At 32.8% G+C, this 26,801-nt stretch overlaps 1 protein-coding gene across 17 annotated transcripts in view; it reads right to left on the bottom strand.

Annotated features, from left to right (window-relative positions):
• FIP1L1 (factor interacting with PAPOLA and CPSF1) overlaps positions 1–26,801 on the bottom strand; it is a 58,556-nt gene that overhangs the window by 9,162 nt on the left and 22,593 nt on the right. For 5 of the 17 annotated variants that reach the window (XM_045533027.1, XM_045533033.1, XM_045533032.1 and 2 more), the window contains 2 exons: positions 13,603–13,696; positions 11,350–11,506 (listed from right to left, as the gene is read on the bottom strand). In XM_045533027.1, coding sequence (XP_045388983.1) covers positions 11,350–11,506; positions 13,603–13,696 — 251 coding nt within the window. Of the gene's footprint in view, positions 1–328; positions 356–11,349; positions 11,507–13,602; positions 13,697–22,536; positions 22,645–26,801 lie in introns of all 17 variants that reach the window. The other 12 variants (XM_045533019.1, XM_045533022.1, XM_045533021.1 and 9 more) reach the window with 3 other exon arrangements.

Below are 26,801 nucleotides of genomic sequence, written 5' to 3'. Positions count from 1 at the left end.
CACTTTATATTAAAAATTAATTGGTCTGAAAAGACATTTTTTAACAAAAATTTTATTTTATATCCTATACTGTTTTCTTCACAAATTGATAAGGTGAGAATTTTCTCAGAATCTCTATTTCTACAGAAATGGGTAAGACAGGTATAAGAAAACTAAATATCTTAATGAAAACTGGAATGAAGCAAAGGCAGAGCTGAAAATAGGACCTTGAAATCCCCATAGCCTAATTCCATATTCTAACCGCCATCAACACTGTCCCTCCTGTAACTATAAGCTTGAAATTTCATGTTTAGTAACAATGATGGAGAAAACATGAAAAAAGTTTTACCTGGAGGTGGTACAGTTATTGGAATACCTAAAAAACAAGTGATGAAATTTAATATAGTAATTGGATTTCAGAACCTGTTATGTATTTATGCCATCACCAAAACACACTTTGAAATAAAACCCCTCACGCCTCATTATCCTGGCTTATTCACTCAAGAGAAGCATTCTGTTTTCTTGCAGAGGACCAACAATTCAAGTGTAACATCCAACTTCCCTGATGAAAACCCAGTCTCACAACTTGATAACAACTATTTCCCCCACTAGTTGTAATCACAAATGAAGTTACACGTCAGTTAAAAGGCACACACGTGCATACACAAACATCAAACTCCATGAAATTAGCGCTAACTAAATTTGAAAATCAATGTCTGATCTTGTTATTTTAACATTTTAATAGGGAAACTGATCCATGAGCTCTTTCTGTAACACTGCAGGTAAGTGTAGAATAACTCAAGAAGATGATGCATGTTATGCCCTTTTGTAAAGCTCAGTATATTGTGGGACATTCAAGTGTTGATTCAGATTGTTTTACTATTGTTGGCAGAAGTGAGGAAAAGTTAATAAATATTTCCTTACATCTGTAGTAGGAGAAAGGGGGGTAGAGTCAATTCACAATATACACCCCCAGGGCACATTAAAATAAATGTGAATGATTTATTGCTACAGGTGTCAACAAATACTAATTTGAGTGATTTGCACTCATTATTTGCATACACTATAACCTTTAAGAAATAAACTATGTACAAACATCCTCAATTTATACTGGCCAAATGTGCCCTTAAATCCTAATGTAAAATGTACTTATATTAAGTACTAAAATTAAATTCGGCATTTTAAAATCTAAGAGATACATGAAAGGCAATTTATGTGGCATGCAAGTAAATTGTAACTACTTTCAGTTTAAGAAAAATGACATTTCTAAGTAGGAAAATAGAAAAAAAATTAAAATATCTTCATTCATAAGAAGTTTTATACCGTAAGTAACTTCAACACAGCCAAAATGGTTTACTAAATCCTATCTTAAAAACTGCATCAAAATTAGTCCAAGAGGAAAAAATAATCTAATTCATTAACTAAATGCATGCAAAAAAGAATGAAAACATAACTGCTTTCAAATGTTTTGTCAATGAAAACATCTACTAATAATTTTTAATGTTGTGATGTACATGTTTTACCAGAATAAGAGATTTATTTTAAAAAATGTTAAGGCAGGAAATGGCCTTAAAATGGAGACTGAAGCACCTGATTTAACCACACATAGAATAAAAAGATATTCTAAACTTACAAAACCAACAAGACTAAAAAGGATAGGTAAAGTAGCCATTTTTCAAAAATCATTAGGCCTCTCCAAGTCTACTACACTGACCCACAGTTAATAGCAATTCTTACCCACGCTGAGGTTACTTTGCTGCTTCCCAATTTGCTAAGCTAAAAGAATCCAGCAAACAATACAAGCTAGCAGAGTTCCAGACTCCAAACTAAATGGGAAAATTAAGGAAAGCAGAGCATTAAGTGTTCTTAATATGTATTATTGCCTAATTTTCTTTAGAACAGTCCAGATTTTTTTAGAAGACTATTGAACTTCACTATTTGATCCAGTTTTCATATTTAAATACATGATTATTTTCTCAAGTATATAAAATAAAGAACTATACCAAAACCAACCACCCACTTTACATACTATAAGCCCAATAACTTTACCTAAATGAAAATGTAAGCAGCATGTATTTCAGCTAATGCTTACTACAGCTTACCAAAATGTAAATTCATGCAAAAAAAAATAAGAAACTAGTCAGCCCCTTCAAAATTTAGTCCTCAAAAACAGTGAAGTTATGAAACTTCAACAAACTATAAAGATAAAAGATATATGACCAAATTATTAAGTATGCTACAAAGGTAGTTAAAATTACAGCCTGTCTTTAATGTAAATTTTACTACAGTAGTATCATAGGACAGACAAAAAACAATCAACTGGAATTAACACAATCAAAGACAAACTATGCTATATATATAGTATGTCTTTCAAATCACTATCTACACATCAGAAAGTTGGCATGGGAACTAGGAAGGGACCCTTCTGTGAGACCTCTATTTCACCTAAGATATTATTTCAATGCAAATCTTTATGAGTAAATGTTCACTGAAGCAGGCCTACCAAGCAGATGAAACACTATACAACCAATTCTTTGACAATTATCAAATGTTATTTTCAAATGGCAATTAATAAAGCCCAATATGTGATATCAGGTAAGGCTGACATCATTCTCATTTAAAAATCACTATTTACTATCTGACTTGTGTTAACAAAACAGAAATAGTGTAAGAGAAGAGAAAATTTGTCTCAAAAAGCCCTGTCCTTTCCCCACTCAACACCTCCACCTTCATGGCAAACACGCACACTGCCTAACCTAGCCAATGAACTTGGCAAGTATCGTGTAACTTTCCTATCCTTTATCTGTAAAATGAATAGAAAAAAATATTTTCCTGGAAAGCCGTACATAACAGTAGTAAAACTAAGATTTCTAGTACTGGCCAACAACGTTTGGAAAAGTAATATTCAGGCTCTCACAGACTCTATAGATTAGTGGTATTAAAATGAGCATGCATCAGATAATCACCTGGAGAGTCTGTTAAAACACAGATTTCTGATTCAGAAGATCAGGAATGGGGCCAGAAAATTTGTATTCCCCCAAATTTTCCAAGAGATAGTGTTGCTGGCCTGGGACCATACTATGAGGATCACTAGATTAGATGCTAAACTTCTCTCCAAATTTCACTGCTGAGCAACTCAATACAGATGAAATCAATCTCATTCCAAATTTTTATTAAATGAACAAAATCATCTACATGTGACACTTAAAGTAAAACAGTGTAACAAGCCTACACTATTTGGAATTCTCAAAAGAGAACAAGATTTAATTTTTCCAGTTTGTAATGCATACTCTTAAATATAAAAGGGGGTTGGGTTAGGGAGACCTGAAATCCTATTTGGGAGATGGGAGGAACTGAGACAAAAAAACAGGAAGGCAGCATTTCTATTAAACATCACATTAAAAAGAATTTACCTATACTAAAAATTCCCACAAAACTAACAGCGGGCTCTGAATTCACAAAAAACTAAACAAAGATTGATACATTCTCAATGTATTCCATCATCATTTTGTAGAATTAAGGCAAAATAGACAGCTTCTGACTGTTCTGGCTCTCAATGATCCCTACCCTCCTGGCATTTATGCCTTTGTACACCTCTGACATTTATGTCCTGCCTCAAGTGTGGGCTGGACGTTAGGACTTATCTCTACCACACAAAACAGATTTATTAATAAAAATGATAGGATGTCACTTTCATGACTAGGTTACAAAAGACAGTGATTTCTGTTTGCTGGCGGCCTCTCTATTGCCCTGTTGGCCTGCATGCTTTGACGAAGCAAGCAGCCATGTTGGAGAGGACCCCAACTAGTGAGGAACTGGAACCCTCTCAGTCCAACAGCCAAGAAAGAAATGGATCTTTTTTTTGTTTTGTTTTTCATTTTTAGTTTCCCATTGGCCAAATCCAGGAATTGAATCCTTGTAATAAAGAAGTGAGTGAGCTTAGAGACAAATACTTCCTCAGTCAATCCTAACTTTAGAGATGACTATGAAATCTGAGAGAGACCTTAAAGAAAGGACCCAGATTCCTGACACACAAAAACTGTTCAGTAATAAATGTATGCTGTTTTAAGACACGACATTCTGGAGTAATTTGTTATGTAGCAGTAGAAAACCAACACATGCAATAAGCACCTATCTTTTCTCTATTAAGTTCAAATGAAAGAAAAAAACATGGCAGAATTATGTAAGCTATGCTTCCTATTTCTCACAAATTCCAAATTCTATCAGGACTATTATGTAAGAAATAGACAAACCTGATCACCTTCTTAAGTCTCACCAATTTCTACTTCAAAGCCATCAAACTCAGAAGTAAGTTTTACACAAAGAAAATGAGTACAAAAATCCAGGTTTACAAAAATCTTTATGTATCACCTTCTACCAGAAATGCTTTTCTATATATCAGGATTTTTTAAAATTATATGTACACAAAAACATCATCTACCACCTACCTTTTTATTTTTAACAAAAATCAGAATACTGTAAAACCATTTTTTAATAAAACAATTAATTACAACAAGGTACAAAAAAGGATGGAAGCAATTTTAAGGAAAAAATAGTGTTAAAAAGTACGATGGTCATGAAACAAAGCAAGCAAAATATTACCAGCATACTTCATATCTAAAAGGTAAAAAAGATAATTTTACATTAACTATAAAATGGACAAACTATTTTATCTTTACTACAACCTCTTAATCCTCTAATTTATGCAACCCAAAGCCTATAGAAAATAAAAAAGTCTATCTTAGACAAATTATTTTTGGTAGAAATATCAATATTTTTATATAGAATTTATAAAAGAGTTGCTCTCTACCAGCTCACATATAATCACAAAATGATTGGAAGAGCAGTGCAAACAAAATGCTGTGTCAATGGTGTATTAAAATTATAACTATTATAAGGGGAACTTCCATGGGTGAAAAACACATTCAAAAATTAATGTCCTAAAGAAGCTTTTAATCTCTGTTAAATTTACATTTAAATTAAATTGTGCCAGAAAATACTACTTATTATAGATAATTAACATTATTCCCTATCTTGAGTTTATTGAAAACATTGATAGGCTTGTTTTTAAGAGATAGGGTCTCACTCTGTCACCCAGGCTGAAATGCAGTGGTGCAGTCATAGCTCACTGCAACCTTGAACTCCTGGGCTCAGGTGATCTTCCCACCTCAGCCTCCCAGTAGTTGGACCACAGGTGCACAAAACCATGGCCAGCTAATTTTTTAATTTTTTGTAGAGACGGGGGAGACTCACTACGTTATCCTGGCCAGTCTCGAACTCATGAGATCAAGTGATCCTCTCACCTCAGCCTCCCAAAGTGCTGGGATTATAGGCATGAGCCACCACATCCAGCCTGGTTTTTGTTGTTGTTGTTAATACAGAAAAACACAATAAGAGAATGAATACAGTTCTCAAAAACTTTAAGAAATTCTTTTTCAAAAGTACTTCTGGAAAATGCTTACATTTCTGGCAAATAGGGCCAGTTAATATGACGTAACCTGTTGGGTAAGACCAAAAATCCATGGCACTCTAAAATTAGCTTAACAAATGTTATATTTATAAAATAGCTTTTCAATTAAAGGTATCAAATTGTACTTCCCTCAAGGGTACTGATAATACTCATCCAATATAGGCCAAGCTTCTGCCAAAGCAACAGTTCTCAAAGTTTTGTCCAGGGATTCCTGGGGGTCCCTGAGACCCTCCTATGGATTCTGCAAGGTTAAAGCTACTTTCATAAAAATACTAGATGTTATTTGCCTTTTTGATGCTCATTTTCTTAAGTGAAGTTTTCCAGAGTTTACATGACTTGTGATATCACAATAGATTTAATGCAGAAACAAACAGAAGAACCTAGCTTTCTTCTATTAAGCCACACAGTTAAACAGATTTATAAAAGTGTAAAACAAGAGCACTTCTAAATTTTTTTTGTTTAAAAAATAGTTATTTTTCACAAAATAATTTTTTATATTAACATGTAATGAGTTTATTGTGAGTACCTTTAAATAAATATTTTAATTTCTCAGTTTTAATTTCTAAATACAAAAAATTAGATATAACACATATAGACAGAAGCTCTTTGGGATCTATAGTAATTTTTAAGAGTTTTTTAAAAAAACTATAGAAGTCTGTAACCAAATGGTTTGAAGACTACTATGTAAAAGGACCAGATTGTTAACAGAAAGATAATCTAATGAAAATGCAGGCCTTAGAGGAATTGCAGAAAGACCCCAGGTGTGAACAGCTCACCACTCCCTTCCACCACTCCCATGTATCATCTCTAATCCCAAATCAAGATATTTAAGAAACAAGACTTCTGAGTTCATACAATTAGTAGTATTAGATAACGAGTAAGATACTGATCTATATAACAACAGTCTTTTAGGAAGGAATCTACTTCTTTCTTAAAAGAATCTTATACCTCTGATATCTAGTAACAGCCAAACCCTACAGACAACTTCAAAAGCAGAGAGATGCCTTGTTTGTGGTTGAGAGTAGTCAGGCTACATCTTAGTAAAGCAAAGAACCTTCTTTGATTTAGTAGAATTCTACTACTGGGATAGATTTCAATTGCACCCAAGACCTACAGAACCATAGTCCTATAAGCCTATAGTTAATGCAACAAGAAATGAATCAAACTGAACATGCCTTCTATCCTTTAATAAACTCCATTATAAAAAATGAAGATAAAATATGATTACACTGAAGTAAATTAACATTTAAAATCCTAAATTAAAAGCCTACCATAAAGTTAGTTCACAATCATTAATTAAATTCTATTATTTCAGAAACAAAATAAGCCAAACACAGATAGACAAATACATGATTCCACTGATACGAGGTACGTAGAATAAGTAAATTCATAGAGACCAAAAGTAGAACAGAGGTTAACAGGGACCGGGAGGAGGGGATAGTAGCTAATGTTTAACAGGTACAGAGCTTTTGTTGGGGATGATAAAAAGGTTTTAGGTATAGATGATGGTGATGGTTACACAACATTGTGAATGTATTTAATGCCAATGAATTGAACACTTATAAATGGTTAAAATAATATTATGCATATTTTACCACAATAAACAGGCAAACACAAAATCACCTGCCCTGTAACATCCTTCCAATTTTACAATTTTTCTTCCAATAAACAAGTATTTCAAAACTGACTTACTCAGCTAAACACAGACTTCCTAACACAAATCAGGCAAATAGTAAAACCTTAGTTAATTGAACTTTTTTAAAAAAAATCTTATTCCTGCTCTTTACAATCTCCCTAACTTCCCCACCCATAGATATATATGCATATACTTCAACATCAGGGAACTGCTTTTAAAAAAACAAAACTTTCTCAGACATGGTACTTTGGTAAATACACATAACATAGTTTCCCTGCCATAGATACTGATCCATTTCAACATAGTTAATAAAGAAAATAGACTTTCAAGAAAAACTGCCTGGGTTAGAATTCTGGTTCTGCTATTTTCTAGCTATTACCTGAATTCCTTAAATCTAGGTTTCTTCATCTATAAAACTAGAATATCTACTTCAAATGATGTTCAAGAATCTGATGAGTTAATATATGGGATGTGCTCAGAACAGTACTTTCAAAAGTGAGCATTCAGTAAGTATTAGCTATTCTATTATTACTCAGAAGCAGCATGAAACCACACTAATATATATCTGAAAAAACTTAACATAACAGAAACTATTTTCTGGCTCACTAGAAAATGAAAATAACAGATTTTCTAAAAATTATCGAAGACCTTAATCAACCAGTGTATGCTTTCAGGCTACCGTGAGTATGGCTGTAAAAGGAACCACATTAAATACTTTTGCACTCCCAGAGATCTTATCCCATTTTTGTGGTACTCAAAAATCTATTATGGCCAGAAATTCTGTCTTCTCTGTGTTACTAAATAAGGTTTCATATATGTTTGTAGATGTGTGTTTGAGGGGGAAAGGAAACAATACATCTATCCTCTTCTGTCAACTACTTGACAGTAAAATCCTTTGCATGAGAGCTGTCCCTACCATCCTGTAATTGTCAAGGAGAAACTATCTACTTATGCAATGAGCCATGTCTGTAAACCTCCAAGAAGAGCTGATCATAAATTTCATCATCCAAACCGGGGCATTTCTAAGGATGAATAATAATAATTATGCTAGGACAAAAGATATAAAGTAGGACTGTTCCAAGCAAATCTGAAGTTATGATCACCCTATTTGTAAGAAAAAAAAAACTGCTAGCACCCTAAAATATGGGAATAATACATCACCACTGTATTTGTTTCGTCATACTTAGGACTTTAGTCTTAAAAACTTATTCATTAGAAATCTAATGTTAACAAAAGCCACATTAGAGTACATTTAAATCAATTCTTAAAAAAAATTTTTTTCCCTTTTCCTTTCAGTATTTCTAAAGAAAGCAGAAAACTCAAGGTTTTCTCTAAGACAAATGGAGTACCTTTTAAAGGCAATACTTAAAAGAAGACTCCTGAGTTACAGTTTTCTTTCATTAGCTTCTTGTGACTCTTAAGGTGATTTAAATTATAACGAACTACAGAACAGAGTCTAACCGTGCGCTTCTGAGGTAAATGGTAACTGAAAATTGTCTTTAAGCAGAGTGTGCATTCAGCTGGTATATATCTATGCAGCCATACTGTTGTTTAGAGTCAGTGCCCATTCTAATTGTATCAGCCGTCAATCTGAAAGTCACCTCTGGTGTCTTTATTTTTATATATATGCATATATATGTATTTCACTCAATTAGCTAACATATTTAGACAATTCCAAGCATACCTAAGACACTGTAACTACCATTGCAGGGAAACGAAGATGGAAATACATAGCCTATATTCTCCCTAACGGCTCACAGTCTAGTAAAAATAAGGAGTAATCCAGCCTCAACTTACAAGTATTTGGTTTTAATATGAATTGGTATCCTCCAGTATATAAGCCCCAGTTAGGTACTGCTCAAAGTAACATTAGAATTCATCTAAATCTGTATTCCTTAAATGCTGACAACATGGAAATATAATCCAAGAATAAGCATCAAAGGAAATCGAAACAGGTATAAAAATATGAAAAGCACATAGCTGAGAATTATCATTAAGTAGATAGATTCAGCAACAGAAAAATAATCAGCGGCATTCTACAGTATAAAGCCAACAATAACCCAAACATTATTCAAAGATTTGTTATACTTATAACAGAGGCTATATGGCAAAAAATGGAGTAATTTTATCATTTAGGAAAAAAGTAAACTTCCAGAAAATGCCATTGCCAGAGCTTCTGGACATTCTTATACCAGCCAAGTATTTACTTTTTCATCCTTAATTCATACCACTTCTCTACCACTTAAATAAACAACTAGTATTGAATACATAAAATGTTAGCTACCTGGGGATATATTATTAGCTAGTCAATGAGGAAATTCTTTCATTCTGTCATTTGCAATGACATGCATGAACCTGAAGGACATTATGCTAAGTGAAATAAGCCAAACACAGAAAGATAAATACTGCCCAATCTCACTTACATATGGAATCTAAAGACGTTGAACACATAGAAGTAGACAGTAAAATGGTGGTTACCAGGAGGCTAGGAGGTATGGGTGGAGAATGGGAGATGATGCTCCAGGATACAAAGTTTAGGATAGATAAGAGGAGTGAGTTTTAGAGACCTACTGTACAACATGACTAGTTAAAAATAACTGTATACTTCAAAACTGCTAAAAGAGATTTTAAATGTTCTCACCACAAAAAATGATAAATATGTGAGGTGATGGATATGTTAGCTAGCTTAAGCATTCCACAACGTAAACATAGGTCAGATCATCACACTGTACCCCATAAATATACACAATTATTTGTCAATTAAAAATAAAATTTTTAAAAATTTAAAAAGAAGAAAATTCTTTCAAATCACCTTTAGCACCTAGTAAAGTTGAAATAAGATTATAAAGCAATCTGGCATAAGGACTATTATCACAAACATTATTCATCTTTAGTCTCATTAATCAAATTCAAAACTTAATTATTTCTACATTTTATCTAACTCTTTTTCAGAGAATAAAGGACTCATTAAGAATCACACAAATCCTCATGAATCACATAAGCCCTCTTTCATTTGGTTAATACTCAATATATTAACAATCCAAGAATCAGAGGTCCAATCCCAACTTATAAATAGTTTGTGTTTAATTTAGTTATTGGAACAAGAAATTCATTGACCTTTAGAAAGAATGCTGTCTGGAGTAAGGACCTCTAACCTACTGCAGTCTTCTCTTTCCTCAATTTTTAAGACAGCAGATTCTCTAAAGCCACAAGTCATTTTTCATAATATTTTTCTTATCCTTTTTGAGAGCAGAGGTGACAGTGGAAGGAAATCAAAGGTGTTGAGGATGAAGGGCAGAGGCAGTAGCTGACATTTAGAGGCAAGGATGAATACATTAGGGAAGGACTATACAACTGGCACCTCAAAACAAAGACAGTTCTCTCACAAATGCAAAGTGAGAGAGAGTATATGGCTCTCTAGTATAAACTGTTTGTTATTAGGAAGTAAATTCTAAGGCATGTCTCATAGGTATTCAGATTAAGACCAGTATCTAATTTTTATGCCTTACTACTGGCATTCTCCCTATGAAAAAGTAATTATAATCTCAATCATTCTTGTTAAGTTTCATAAAAATTTGGCTAAGATGGATAAATATTGAAATTTACTGGGAATACAGTAATAAAGACCACTGGATGAAAGATTGAAAGTATAAATAAAAATAAGATTTAGGGATTATTTGTGAATTTTTTTCTCCATTACCACAGACCTGGTTTTTGATAAAATAAAAGTAGCTAAAAATAGCATATACATTACTTTTCTGTCTTGTTTAAAAGAAGTAAATACCAGGTATTTACCCAATAGCAGTCTCCTAAAAGGACACCAACATAAAAAAGAAAGACCAGACTGAAATTTTAATTGAAATCTCTTCGAAGGATATTAATTTTTTTTTTAACTATTCTAATTCTAAAGGTATCTTTAAAAACTTTTTCAAAACAAGCCAACATATGGCTTATAATTGGATCTGGATTTATACATTTACTACTAGAAACTTTAGTTTGGGGATCACTATCATATTTCTGGATCACAATTTCAATATCTGTACATTCTCTATTTTAGAATATTTTCTCGTTGCTATGTTGAAATAGCAAGACACATATATCTGTTTCAGGATGAATCTGTTGAAGACTTACCATAATAAATATTATATCTATTACTTCTAGTGCAATGCAATCAAGATATTATTTCATAATATGTATTTTGTTAAATTCAGTAAAAGAAACATGGGTTATTTTTGTTTCAAAATCAAATGTCTTTACTATTTACCTGGTGGTGGAATTAGAGGTGGAGCAGTGCTGACAGATGGAGGAGGTGGAAGAAATGGAGGAGGAGGAAGGTGGGTGGGAGGAGCTCCTGGAGGGAAAAATGGAGGTGGTTTGCTAAAATTGTTGTCTACTTCAGTGGCGGATCTTTCAGAGAGGACCTAGAAGTAGAGCATAGTTAATTAAAAAGATGAGTAAATGTTATCTAAGATTAATCTTAGTAAATTAATTTCATTTTACCTAAGAAACAAAGTAAAAGGTTGTTTAATTCACATACATATATTTTTTGGGGGGGAGTAATAGAGTTCTATGTTTATATATATAGCTATATATACTCACATATATACACTCACATACATACTTTTAAAAATGTGCACATTCAAAGCCTAGGAAAAACAAATGGATCATTACCTAAACAAATTCTTAATAAAAAGTAATTAAAGTAATAAAAACAATCCAAACAGAAAACAAGTACTTTATAAATACAATGTAACAAATAATCTTTGTCACCCAACCAAAGTTAAAGTGTTCAAGTTAAGGCAATGTCATCATTAATCACAGATACTAGCCTTAAGAAATTAACATGGCAGCAGGTCAGACATTCACTTTACTGGGCCCTGTCATCACCAGGTTGCAAAGTAAGAGACTGTCAGACATGCACCAACAGGTTCCAAGTAATAGGCAGCAAGATAAGTAAACAACTTTTCCATGTGAGCCTTGTAAATTTAAAAACAAGGGTTTAATGCTTGAAAAATAAAGCAGAGTTTGCAAAATTCTTACCTGTGTGAACAGGTAAGGGACTGATACCATTAGAAACATCCCAAACCTACTGAAATAAAACAGCAAGCAAAGTGGCACCTACAAATTTGGACTTTTCACAAGTTCCCTAAGTATGTGTAATAGGTTTGAGAAAAAGCAAAACCAGCCAACATAATGTTGTATGTGTAATTTATACTGCTCAAATCCTTGTTGACTAAAGCGTATCATTTGATAGTCCCTCTTTTCATTAACTTTTCCTATGCTTAAGTATAGTCACTTTTTGTAAGGCTTATGCTGATAAGCTATTTCTTAAGTAGAGAACAATTATTTTAAGAAATCATGACATTTTAATAGTGGAGGGAAAGAAAAAGAGAATTATCTTCCATTTTAGAAATGATTTGTCTTTAAAGATGCTGAAAAGAACATCTTACATTAATAACTCATTGAAGGTAAGAATTAAAACATTTTGGACACTCTTAAAGTACTCACGGAAAGGGAATGAAAAAAGTATGGTCAAGCTGAATAGTTGGAAGTCTCAGGTTTACTAAAGTTCTAACATTAATTAACTGGCTTACTCATAACTCATCTCCCTTCGTTCTGTGACTTGAAAACAAAAGGACCTCTACCCACCCCTAGAAATGTCACACTAAATAAATTATGGTATATCCAAACAATGAAGCTATCATGAAGAGATTTTAAGTCGTATTTTTAAGAATATAAAAAATAGCAAATTGTAATTTTAGATTAAAAAATACACAAAAATATAACAGTATCCCAGTTTTGCTTAATAACAAGGAACAGATATACCAGAATGTTAAGAGGGGCTATCTCTAGGCAGCAGAATCAGTGATCTTTTTCTCCTTTAAACTTTTCTCATATTCCAATTTTTTGTTCAATGAACCTATATTCAGGTTGAGCATGCCTAATCCAAATCTGAAGTCTGAAATGCTACAAAATCCAAAACTTTTGAGCACCAAAATTCCATCACAAGTGGAAAATTCCACACCTGACTTCATATGTGATGGGTGGTCAGTCAAAATGCAGGCCCACAACACAGTTTATTCAGGGTCCCCAAGGGAAAAAAGATTCTAATAAATCAATAAATTATTATAACAAATTATTCGTGAAACAAATTTTATGTTTAGACTTGGGTCCCATCACCAAGATATCTCATAATGTATATGCAAATACGGCAAGATCCAAAAAATTCCAAAATCTGAAACATATCTGGTCCCAAGCATTTTTGATAAGGGATATTCAACGTGTATTATATTTATAACAAGGAAAATGAAAAATCTTACTACAAAAGATCCAGAGATTATAAATTCTAAATAAAAATGCCTTTGTAATAAATATAAGGATGACTGGTTCCACCTTTTAAATCTCTCTGTAGCACCTAAAACACAGCATAGCACTATGAATATTTATTAAGTAAATTAAATTAGAACTCAGATATAATCTTCCAGTTAAAAGAACTGTTTATTTTTGAATACCAAACCTGTATATTGCTGTTCTCATTTGCTCGTCGCCTTCCTTCCACTCGACTGATAGTTATAGTCTGACCAATAACATCAATTGCTCCAGGTAATCTCCTGTAACAAAAATTCAATCAATTCAGTTTCACCTAATTAGGTGTTTGAAAACTAATAAAAATATTAAGTGAGAAATGAATGCAATGTATATTAAAATAGAATCAGTTCACAAAAGACTTCCAATGAGTTGGAAACTCACTACTTTGTAGTGTCATAAAAACTGTTTTATTAATAAGCAAGAACCAACACACCCAACAATGATCACAATGCTACATTTTAAGTAGCTTTTCTTCTAAAGGTACTATTTTTTAATAGTGTCCAACTGAATTATCTTTGTGAAACTGAATCAGATAGCAAATGCTAGACAAATGGAAATAAAATTTCTTGGACACTACAATTGTGACACATATATAATTCTATTATAAAAACTTTAAAAATTCTACAAAACGCTTGAAATAATGCTAGTTTTCACACATACAGGATATTTTTCTTAATGATATATTCCAAGCATTAAAAAACATAAAAAGGGAATCAGCTTTCCATTTCTGATAACTTACCTTTAGATAGAAAAATTCAAATATTTAAATACTTGCCCTACTTCCAATAGGATATGGAAAAACAGTCTACCACAAAACAATGTGGCAAATTTAATAGAAAAACCTCGTAAGCTATATTTTAAAAAACTAAAATAACATTAAAAGCTATTGGACAGCTGAAGAAGGACTTTATAAAAGTATATATGCCTAACAAAATACAAAAGTCACTTGCAGAAATAGGCAATGAAAAATGGATGCAAATTAGATGAATTTCTCTTCATTTACATTTCAGTTTTGGACAGTTCTGTATTTAAAACTTTTTAAAAGTAAAACATGGATCCTCCCAGTCAACAGGTTAGGTTCCTAAAATGACTAATAACTGCAGCTACCATTTGCTGAATGCCTAACCTGTTATACATACACTTCACCAAAACTCTCAACTTAAACATTACCGTATACTTGTTAGAGATGACAAAGCCAAGGTCCAGAGTGAAGTCATTGACCTAATAATTAAATGGCAAAACTAACTGTCAAACCTGAGTCTTTTAAAGTCTACAGACCCCTTCCCGTTAGGTATGCTTCCTTCCAGCAACTCACCTTTGAGAAATTTAAGAACTTTCTAGAAACCATGAGTGAGTGAAAGTTTGTCTCAAGTGGATCTTGAAACACTCCAGAAATGTTATGTTCACAAAAATAAAGACAGCCCTACAAAAAGTACATAATGACATCTGAAATGTCTTCAAGTACAGAATCAATTCCCATTTACCATCTCTTACCCACTTAAGACTTCCTTTCTCTATAATTTTAGTAAAAAAATGCTTAAGCCTTTCTAATTCCATTTTATTTATTTATTTTTTCCTATTTTGGTAGAGACAGGGTTTTGCTCTTGCTCAGGCTGGTCTCGAACTCCTGACCGCAAAGCAATCCTCCCGCCTCAGCCTTCTAGAGTGCTAGGATTACAGGCGTGAGCCACCAAGCCCGGCCTTAAGCCTTTCTAATTTCATGCCTAGGTCGCTGACCTCTGAAATTCCCTCACGACTCCAAAGACCAAGAGTGATTTTGCTTAACTTATATCCTCCAATACAGTTGGGGAAATATTCTAACATTTACACATTAGAAAAATTCAAATACCTCTAATATAAAACAAATATTTCTCCAATTTCTTCTCTAAAACTTAAAATAATTACAAAGCTATACCCACCATAACTTCATCGTATCAAAGCACATGCCATCAGCCCTCTGATACACATACAGCTCAGATCTCAACATCCTACCATAAACACAGGTATGTATTCTGAGGGCAGGATCTCCCTCACCATTTACTGCTACCAAGACTTCATTGTCAACAACTTTACTTCTACTGTACTAATCTCCTTTCCTACTCTTTTCTATTCCGTATCACTGGAGTCTCCACTTTTAAATTTATTCCCATCAAGAATGAATTCTCCCACATTTGTCTGGATTTGAAATTTAGATTGCAAACTGTTAAAAGTAGTAAAAATTAAACCTACATGTAAGACTCTAATTTTTCTGTTAAGGGGAAAGATTTCTACAATCTGTCTTTTACCATTTGCTTCTAAGGACTTCTGGGTTTCAAAAATTCTTAGACATATGGGAGTATTCATCTCAAGGTTTATATTAAATATGGTCAGAGAAGTCTAAGTAGTTTGAGATTTAAATGGATTATTTAATCACTAAAGATTTAAAACAGCAAACACTATGTTTCTAAAAACATACAACTGAGAAATCAGCCTTAAGAACTATATGCTCCTAGAGGGAGTTCAGAAAATTTCAATTCCTACATTTTAATGACACCTTCTTTTCCAGATATTTTTACCATATAAACTGATTTACCTTAATCAGAAATGTGACATTTACCATTTTGCTCAGAAATGTTTCATGACAGATATATAGTATGTACCAAAGTAACAAAAAGCATGTAGTATTTAACACTGACAAATAATTTAAAACTCCAATATTATTCTGATGCCAGAACCATATTATTCCATGAAAGTTCTTGATGGACAGCTTTTTATTTCATTGCATAAAAAGATTTAGTAGAGTTTCACTGTGAGGAAATCTACTGTAACTTATATCTCCACATAGCACAGGTTTAACTGGGCCTACAAACGTGTTCAATATGGTAGACTGCTAATGCTATCATAATTTTCTTCTCCATACTGAACTCAACCATCTAGTAAAAAGCTGAGAAAGTCAGAAACTAACCAAACTGATATTTGAGTTAATCTACAGTTAAACAGGCAAGTGAATGTTTACAAGAGCCTCAACTTTCCCTCTTGGCACAGATGAATATAAAAACATCTCTGAAATTATAACAGAATTAAATTTAAAATGTCATATTTTGATGATTCTGATGTTCCAGAGAGTTTGAGAGCTGCTTGCAGAGATGCAACAGAAGTACTGAAATGACAAATCAGGGCTAAGAGAAGATAGACAAAAGGTTAGTTGCTAATCTTTGGCCATAAATTTATCTCTGAGCTGCTTTTTCTCAGCAGCCAAAGCAAAAGACATGATTCATAACAAAAGTCTTTAATGTACATAAGATAAAACACAAAGCATTACCTCTGAAGATTGTTTTTCCTGGTAAAAATAATAGCTAGTATTTATTGAGCACCTGCTGTGTACTAGGTAAGCACTGTTCTAAGTACTTTATATATATTTATTCCTTTATAATAACCCTATCAGGTAGCAACTATTATTATTGCCATTTTACAGATAATAAAGAGAAAAAAATTCTCCTTTAAGTCCACTTTAAGATAAATATGAAGTTTAATAGTTTTTAAGCTTTACTGATCAAAAAACACAGTAAGAAATGTAATTTGCATAGCAATTCAGTATACACATATTACATAAAAACTAAAAGGTCATGAAATAATACTATAAAGAAAAAAGTGTAACACTAAAATCAAATATGATTTTATTCATATTTAAATACAACATAGGAAAAAAGCAAATACAAAAGCAAGAAATACTGGTTGGGGACACCAAATTGATTTTACAACCCACTTAATGGATTGCCACCTCAAACACCAAAATAAAGATAAAATCTCCAATACTGCTACAATAAAAACAAAAGTGAATTTCACAGAGCTGTTTCTCAAAATGTTCAATGCTAAGTGAAGCACAACAATGTTCAATTCAATAAAAGCAACTTAATCAGGGGAAGCAAAACAATGTGGTCTGAGTATTTAGCCCTCCTCATAGTCAGGTTTGACCTATGGATTGTATTGTGCTTTTTACAGTAAGAGCTCGAGTCCTTAACTAGCATACAGTAGTTCTCTAAAGAGGGATCAGGAGGTGCCTGAACCTAAATACATACATGTGTATACATGTGAGTTCACAGTTTCTAGCCAATTTTCAAATGCGTTATTGCTTCAAAGAAAGTTCAGAACCACTATTCTAAAAGAGTGGATGAATCACATTCCCTTGTGGAAATCTATGAATGTCTTTTCACAGCAGAGCTTCTAATAAGAATTGGGCAGCAGACAGTACAAAGGTTTATTCTCTAGGGAAAAAAACCTAAAATGTGGCTATTTCGTATTTCCAAGTTAGAGACAGATGCAGTTGGTATGATGTCTAATTCAGGTCATATACCTAAATAGATGGCTGCAAACAGTTCTGCATGGAAACTGACATAACATCTTTTAAGCTACTTTAGAAAAGAGATTGAGCCTTGAAAGACATATAGGACGAATTTAAACACAGGATGGGAAGGTAGGACATGGCAGATGGAGGGAAGAGCATGAGCAAAGAGAAAGGACGTGGGGAATATACGTGCAGGATTTCTAATCAATGTGCTTGCAACAGAAACATGATCCACCTTTGATAGTGGTTACGACCTAAAGACTTACAAAGCAGCAGAGAATATAAATTAAATGAGACTCACATAAAGGAAAGGTCTGTGTGAGGCTGTAAAATGCTATGCAAATAATCAGTTCCCATTTATAGCTAAATCTATCGTTTTACTTCAAAACCCAAGGTGCCCACCTAGCACCTGACTTTAATCTTTACGCCAACCAAGAATCAAGTCTTTAAGTCAGTGGTCCTCAACCTTGCCTGTACATCAGGGTCATCTGGGGAGGTTTTAAGAATAGTGATGCCCACAGTGCACACCAGACTATTTAAATCAGCGTCTCTAGGGCCTAAGCATCAATGCTCTTTTTAAGCTTCCCATGTAATTACAATATATAGCCAAAGTTGAGGACTACAATTCTAACAACAAGTTCAAGAAAGAGAATTAAAAACATTTTGTTCTCCTCTAGAGAGAATTTAAAGTAGCTGATAAAAATTAATATTTAACTCTGTATTACCCAATAAATACAAAGTCATACCCATCACTGTCTGGTAATTAAGGTACAGCTATCATTCGTGACATATTTTATACTGATCTTTCAGTTTTACAGACTGACATGTACTGCCTCTAAACCTGTGTGTTTTACTTTCACAAGCACCAGAATAATTTTCTCCATAGAGCACACACAATTTATAAAGAAAACTTAGTATATTCTAATGTTTAGCTGAAGGTTCATTAATGAAAAACCCTGTCCAGAAAGATTACGTATGACCAAAATAAACATCACAGAATTTAAAATGTTGTCTTAAAGACATATAATCTACTTTCCAGACGGATAAAGCCTGTGACCAAAGCAGAGATCCAAGGGCAACACCAGCTGTGCCTGACCTTATCTCTGCAGCCCTGCAACAGGTGCTTTCAGAAACCAAGAAGTTATTTAATTCTTACAAGTACGTTATAAGTAAGGTGTAAGTCCAATTAGTTTCATTTCCACACATGTGGAAAGAGGCTCTTTAGCATAGTAAAGTGGCAGCACCAGGATTCAGGCTCAGTATAACCACTCCAAATCCCTTCCCTTCTTCCATACTAAGTGTTTTCCATATTAATTTTTCTGGTGCCAGAATTTTTAAAATGTTACTTACTTTTTAGATCTATTTGAAACAAAACAAAACTTTGAATGCTTAAAGGTGAAATGTGCTCAAATTGACTCACTGAAGGGCATAAATGTGTTCAATTAGTGTAGTCAAGTTTAGTCACTTTTGTACAGTGCTTGGAATAAAGCCTTACCTGCCAAATTTATGCTTAATTTCATGCTTTTAAATGTATCATTGATAGGAAAAGACATAGCTCTACAGGAAACTAAAAAATAATTAAATAAAAGCCCTGTATATGTATATGTCTAATCACATATAATCTTAAGAACTACACACTACAGTAACAATGCATTCAGAGTGTTCAAACACCACAAAGGTATGGGTGTATCTTTTCAGTATGTTATCTCATGAAGACATAAAAGTAGATAGTTCAAGAACAGATGAAAAGGTCATTCTTAGATAATGTTCATTTAACATCCAGTTTTATTAGAAGTTTTGTGTTTGTCTAAGAAATACAAGCAGGTTTAAATGTATTAGTGATTCAAGACTGAAAAGTAATTTTTACTGTTCCTCATTCAAGAGTATGAATCAGTTAAAAAGCATTCTGAAACTGGGATGTAAACATAAGAACAATTGAGCTTGAAACTTAAGTTCTACAAGGAGCAGAACTTGGTGTTATAAAATGAAACAAAATACAGAAATAAACTGCCCATTAGGATAACTTTATAGCAATCATCCATATTGCCAACTTCAATATTTTGCATTCACTAAAACTGCTTCATTCTTCTAACTGGCTTTACAAGAGTTACAAATTCAAATTTATAAAGCAAACTTACACCAATAAAATGCCATCATCATACACAAGAGTTACCTTGAAAAATAATGTTAAATTTGAAAAACACTATTATACAAATTAAAAGTAACGAGCACGAGGTAAGAAGTCCAAGTTTTCAAATAGAGTAACTTATGAAAAGGATCTCAACCATTATTTACTTGCTCTTCACAAACAGATTTAAAGCAATGCCTCAAACAAACTCCACATTTGCAAGTTACATTAAATACAAGAGCTGGAATCTAGTTTTCTGTCTTATGCTATTTAAGTGTGTGCATATAGGCATGTACACACACACACTTTTAAAAGGAGAAACAGTATCTTTTATCTAAAGTATTTATTTTGGGAATTTTCAAAAACAGAAAATACAGTGTCAAATTTCCTACTACACACATTCCCTAAGACTAATCACAAAGTCAGAGTAGAGAAGTTTTTTTGGGAGGACAAGGTGGGAGTATAGGGGAAGTTCATACAGAGTAAGCACTGACTTGTATCACTTGCAGGTATAAGAACCAGTATCTTCACTATAAACCAGCCATCTTATGTCAAGAAATAAAATATTAAAAAGTGTAATGGTTTGCGTAAAAAATTCTAAATTAAATAATTGATGTAAAGAGAATTTCAGATGTTAAAACAATAAAGCAAAAGAAACAAATATAAAGTTTACAATAATATTAAAAATAACACATTTTAAGTATTTCTATGCCTTTGCCTACAAAAGTCAACTTGCCTGAAGTGTAGGTATTCAAAGGTAGAAAACCAGGTATTCTAGTTCTGGCTTTGCCTCTTAACTTTAGCCGCAAATTTGGGCAAATTCCCTAATTTCTCAGATCTCTTTTTCCATTGCAAACCAGGGACTAATCAGAAAATAAAGAATTTCAAGATTGAAGAGCCCTTCCAGATAACACAGTCTAGCCCCCTCCATGTTACAAATGTGGTCATGGAGGCTCAAAGACTTTAGTCAGCTTTCCTTAATTCACACAAGTAGTTACTGACAAAACTAAACCTAAAATCCAAATCCAATACTAATGCCATGAACAGTTTTAAGATTCATTACCAATAGCAGCATGATAATGAATTTATAATTAAAGTTCTTATTGTCCAGTCCTTTTAGGATCAGTAAATAGGCTGTCCACATTGTTGGCTGGGTTAAATATAAATCCAAGCATTTCTTCATGCACTATACTAATCAAGTTAGTTATTACATGGAAACATTTGCAAAACTATTAAACTTCTGGGTTTCACAAAAATGTCAAATATGAAAAGGTTCATATACTTCACACTTGTAAGATTTAACTTTCTTTTATTTAAAATAACTTGAAATTTCTATTGGTTTCTGAAATAGAATTTATGTTTAAAAAACAAAGATCACTATCATATAATACATATTAAAAAAAGTCAATGAATACTTTTAAAATAATAGGATCAACACTTTCATTCCTTAACCTGCTAAAGCAACACATGCAACTGACACTATTCTAAGAATACTGATAATATATTTTTATCTGTATTAGTTACTAGACTTATAGTTGAATAGTCTTACTTTGAGATGAATACCCACTTTTAAGAATAACTAAGCTTATTTCTCTTCTAATAGGAAATGATATCAAAGCAAATTGAATAGAAATTCTTACAATTCACGTAGAATATAAAACTAAGACTCTACAAATCTAAGAAAATCAAATTTTGATAGTGTTTCCTCCCTTTGCTTTTCTTTTAGTTGTTACAAAGGTATCTGATCATATTTTAAAGTTTTTAAGTAATTAAAAGCACATTAATATAGCATCAAGCTCCCAAGAAAAAAGCTTAAAATTCTGCAACAACAAAAGCAAAATTAAAACTCATATACCATAATTATTTAAAACCTCAAATGGTAAATTAGCAAAGAATCTTGGTCTATATTTCAAAGTCAGGCAACAAAGTATAATCTCCCATATCGATTACTGTTGGCAATGTGCTTTCATACCCTAACACAGTTGATTCTCATAATATCCCTTAGGGATGACGTCATTATTTCCATATTTCAGGCTCAGAGAAATTATAATATTGGCCCAATGTTGTATGCCTTATAAATATAAGATATAGAACACAAACCAAGATTCTATGGGAGGTAGGTCATTAGTAAAAGCTTAACAACAATAAAGGAAATAGTACATCTCAGGACAGCTGGTATACCTATTTAAAGAAAAAGGTCTATACACTGTATTTGGGGATAACCATTGGAAAAACTCAGTGGAGTCAAATTTTATAGGTTCTAAATACTGGCTCAGGTTAGATGTTATCCAATAAGTAATGCAAAGCACCTGGGGAATTTTTAACAGGCTATGATATAAGAAAGAAGAATTAACCTGTAGCAAAGGGGAGAAAAAAACATGTACTGAGCACCCATTAGTGTGATTCAATACAAATTATTATTATATATTACAAAAGACCAGAAAGATAAGTGGCAAGACACATGCTAGGTCTTAATTCATAAGGTAACTAAAAAACCCACAGCTGTACCCCAAAAAAGCATAATCTGGGGGGTCAAAATATGGTACAAACTTTATTAACTTACTAATAAGACAAAACAACACTGATGATCTAAACATCAGGGAGTATCCAATGTTTAAAACAAGCCTTACCTTAGATCAGGTGATTCGGCCCTCCCATATCGATCCTGCCACTTCCCAACGCTTGAATTGGCTTTTCTGGAGGCAGTACTTGTCTGAGACTGAGAAGAGGTGCTGTTTCTGGTGAGATAAATTTTCTATGTTTTTTCTTACATATTGTTGTCTCTGACCCCCCTTGTCCTGTTTTTTTTTTTTTCCTTGACATGCTTTTTATAAAGTCCTTGAGCATGTTCCTATAGTATCATTCTCAAATCATAAAATACTTGCTGTGCTACTAAGATTACTAGTGGTATTTAAATATAGATGTGTTATCAATACTTCATTAACTCCAGAATAGGTTTAGAAATATTCTTCAATATAGTATGATGTCAAAATGCAGAAATGAGGAAAAAAACAAGGGCTTACATCAGGTTATAATACACTATCAAGAAATAAATTTCTGTGCCTCTATAATTAACATTAATTTTTGCAGTTTCACAAAATCTTATTCAAAATTTTGATATTTCTTTCCTTATATTTTTCAATAACAGATAAGTATTGTTAGTGCAACCAGTTAACAGTAACACTTTGACATGTTTCATGAAAACCTATACTAAATACATATTTGATGAAAATTTCATTTCAAAATAACTCTGATTTCAAAGTAAAATTCCAAAGAAGTTAACTTTATCCCTGGTGACATACTCAATAAAAAAAAAAGTGCAGCTATTTACATTCTTGCCAATACTTTAAAAAATAAAATGCTCTTTCAAAGCAATAGGAAAAATATATGTTTATGTATCTCCTTGTTTATGTAAAAGAAACATAGGAAGAATAAATAAGAAACCAAATGAAATGAAATCTGCTCTGACAGGAATGAAAGAAATGGAGAAAAGAGTGGCAAATCTCTGTACACCTTTGGATGGCTTTGCCTTGCCTCTGGAACTACGTTAAATGTTTTATATATGCAAATCATAAAATTAAATCAATAGGCATGGAGGAAAAGCAATGCTAAAACTGAATGCAAACAGATGTTATGAACCAAATTATATTTTAAATGACTAATATAATCATTCTGAAAGAAACTTTTGACTATATACGTACCCTCAGTCTAAAAAAAGAAAAATTGCTGCAAACAAATCTTGAACTCTGTTTAACCGGTTTGTTTTTTAAAGTGGTTAAGAGTAGAAGTTCTGAATCCATTGTATATGTATTTTAAGATTAATTGTGTGTGTGTGTGTGTGTGTGTGTGTGTGTGTGTAGATATGTATGTATGTGTGTGTGTGTGTGTGTGTGTGTGTGTGTGTATATATATACATGAAGCTGTTGAGAGCCAAGTCCTCACACTGTGAAAAAAGTGAGATGCAAAACGGAATAGAGAAAAGGAACTAAGTGTAAAGAATCCTGTGGTGTCAAACTGGAAGTAAATGAAACGTGATGATTTCATGATTTAAATGTTACAAAAAAAAAAATACATGTGGCAATTTCATATTGAAATTGTTAGTTTCTTCCTAGCTCTGAGTGCTGAAAAGGCCTGGAAATAATAATAACCCAATACAATGAGCACAGCTAGCACCCTGATCTTGATTTTTAATTACTGTTTCCCTCTAAAAGGAATCAGGGTGCCTTTGAGAAACAGCTGCTTCTAGGGAAGAGGCAGGGAAAGTACAAGATAAGCCTGGAGCATCTTGGTAATGCCAAAGAACAAAGAAATCCTCCAACAAAGATGATGGAGACATGTCAAAAGGTCATAGGAGCTAGTTTGAAGAGGCTCCCCCTAACCAAATTTCAAATAATTTGAGCATCAAAATGAATTACAGTGTATATAAATCATATACATGGTTTATATACCACATACACAAATAAGCCATATTTATAAACCACACATACACAGTCTCACACATAAAACAGATTTAATGAGTCTAAGTGATAGTAAGTGGGGGAGTAGGAAAGCTCATTTTTAAAGGAGCATGCCAACCAATAAATGTTCAGAGAAGTAAGACAATCCCTATTTTGCAGCCATTACAGTAATAACTGATTAAAGTAAGAATCATCAGTGAATGCTAAAATTCCTGTAAAGTTTGAATGGGATATTTACACATAGTCTTCCTACAAATTACTTATTAAATACAAAGGGAAAAATAGTAACTTCACATTGCAGAAACCCGAAAAACACCACCACAACTAAGTGATTAAAGTTATTATCACTAATGAAATAAGGGGCAAACTGACATTAGGTATCTCTCCAAGCTGAGCACTGAAAAGGACACATCACCACTTACATAGTGTTTCTGCTCCAACACAAAATCTGAGTCCACAAATCATGAGGAAACATCAAGCAAAACCAGATTCAGGGACAATACACAAAACAACTAGACTGTACACTTCTAAAACTCAATGTGAAGAAATACAAAGGCTGAGAAGTTGTTCCGTATTTGAGAAGAATAAAGAGATAAAATAATTAAATGTAATGAATGATCCTAGATTGAATCCTAAATCAAGGAGGAAAGAAAAAGAAATGCCAGAAAGGACATTACTGTGATAACTGGCAAAATTTGTAGCCTATAATTAGATAAAAATACTGATTCATTGTTAGATTTTCTGACTTTGCTAACTGTGCCCTACAATTATGTAACACTCGGCCTTATTCTTAGGTAGCACATGCTGAAGTATTTAGAGGTAAAGGGGCATAACATCAAAAATTAACATTCTCAAATGGTTCAGAAGGAAAAATGTTTAAGAAATTATAAACCAAATATGACAAAATTATATTAACTGGTGAATCTGGAAGTTCATTGTACTTTTGCTACTTTTTGTAAGTTTGAGTTTTTATCAAAATAAAACATTTTAATAATGAAAACATGAAGAAGGCATAACAGGGCTTCTAGGGATAATGGTAATGGTCTGCCTACCAATCTATATACTGGTTTAACACGAGTATATTTAGTTTGTGAAAATTTATCAAGATGTACATTCATGATATATCACTTTTCTGTATTTATCTCAAAAAAAGGTAATACGAAAAATTTTAAAGATTAAGCAAAATATTCTGATATATTAAATATAACAATTTACTTTGCCAATTTGCTGGTAAGTACAGAAAGTTGGCAACCCACAGTTCCACTGCTAAAGTACAAAAAACCATTAAAAAATGTACAAACATATCAACAGCTATCTATACATTAATAAGGGAATCTAAGATTTTAAACAATTAAAAGACAGTGTTTAGGTCAGTCGTACAGCCAGTTACTCTTAAACAACTGCTGTATAGACTCTATATATCTTAATAAATGGCATTACTGTCTTCTCCCTAAAGTCAGTAAAATTTTTACTTTGAAAGATGTCTACCTAATCTCCATAAATATAATGAGTAAAACAGAAAAAAAACAATTTTTTAGGGAAATAATTCACAAGGACTAAAAAATATCCTTTTGATCAAATAAAGATGAGTCCAGAAAACAAACTTTTCTAATTGGGAATGAGTGCTGTCCTTTTATATATAAAACTGACAGTATTAACAAGCTAAATAGTTTCTATAGGATGTGGAGGTAATTATTCATTTTTTCTTTAGTAGTGACAGATGTGCTAATTTTCCCATCCTTTCTTTACCTCCTTTTTACTGTCCTTACCCATCTCTGCCCTCCCATCTGTCCTTATGTACCTCTCCTTAGATCCATGGTCCACTGTTATAATCAGTCCCTCATCAATTACTCTCATGTTCCTGGCCCCTCTACCCCTTTTTCATATTTGCCTGTTATAATCTTAACCCCCGTTAAATCCAACTCTGACTATTCTCCATGAACACTCATATACCTGACAAGAGTGAGAGAAACACACAAGAACAAGCTGACTTGTCTCATTTTAAACCCATGGCCATTAACCTCAACTATGAAACTACTAAAACACTGGGGAAACACTCCAGGACATTGCTCTGGGCAAAGATTTCTTGAGTAATACCTCAAAAGCACAGGCAGCTAAAGCAAAAATGGACCAACAGGATTACATCAAGTGAAAAAGCTTCTGCACAGCAAAGGAAACAATCAACAAAGAGACAACCTACAGAATAGGACAAGATATTTGCAAACTACCCATCTGACAAGGGATTAATAACTGGAATATATAAAAAGCTCCAACAACTCAATGGGGAAAAAAACCAAATAACCAGATTAAAAAATGGGCAAAGGATCTAAACAGACATTTCTGAGAAGACATACAAATGGCCAATAGGTATATGAAAAAATGCTCAACCTCATTACTCATCAGAGAAATGCAAATCAAAACTACAAAGAAACATCATC

This window comes from Lemur catta, chromosome 19, assembly GCF_020740605.2.
Source record: "Lemur catta isolate mLemCat1 chromosome 19, mLemCat1.pri, whole genome shotgun sequence".
NCBI lineage: Eukaryota > Metazoa > Chordata > Mammalia > Primates > Lemuridae > Lemur > Lemur catta.
The sequence above is the reverse complement of the archived record's forward strand: the minus strand, read 5'-3'. Positions and strand labels throughout refer to the sequence as shown.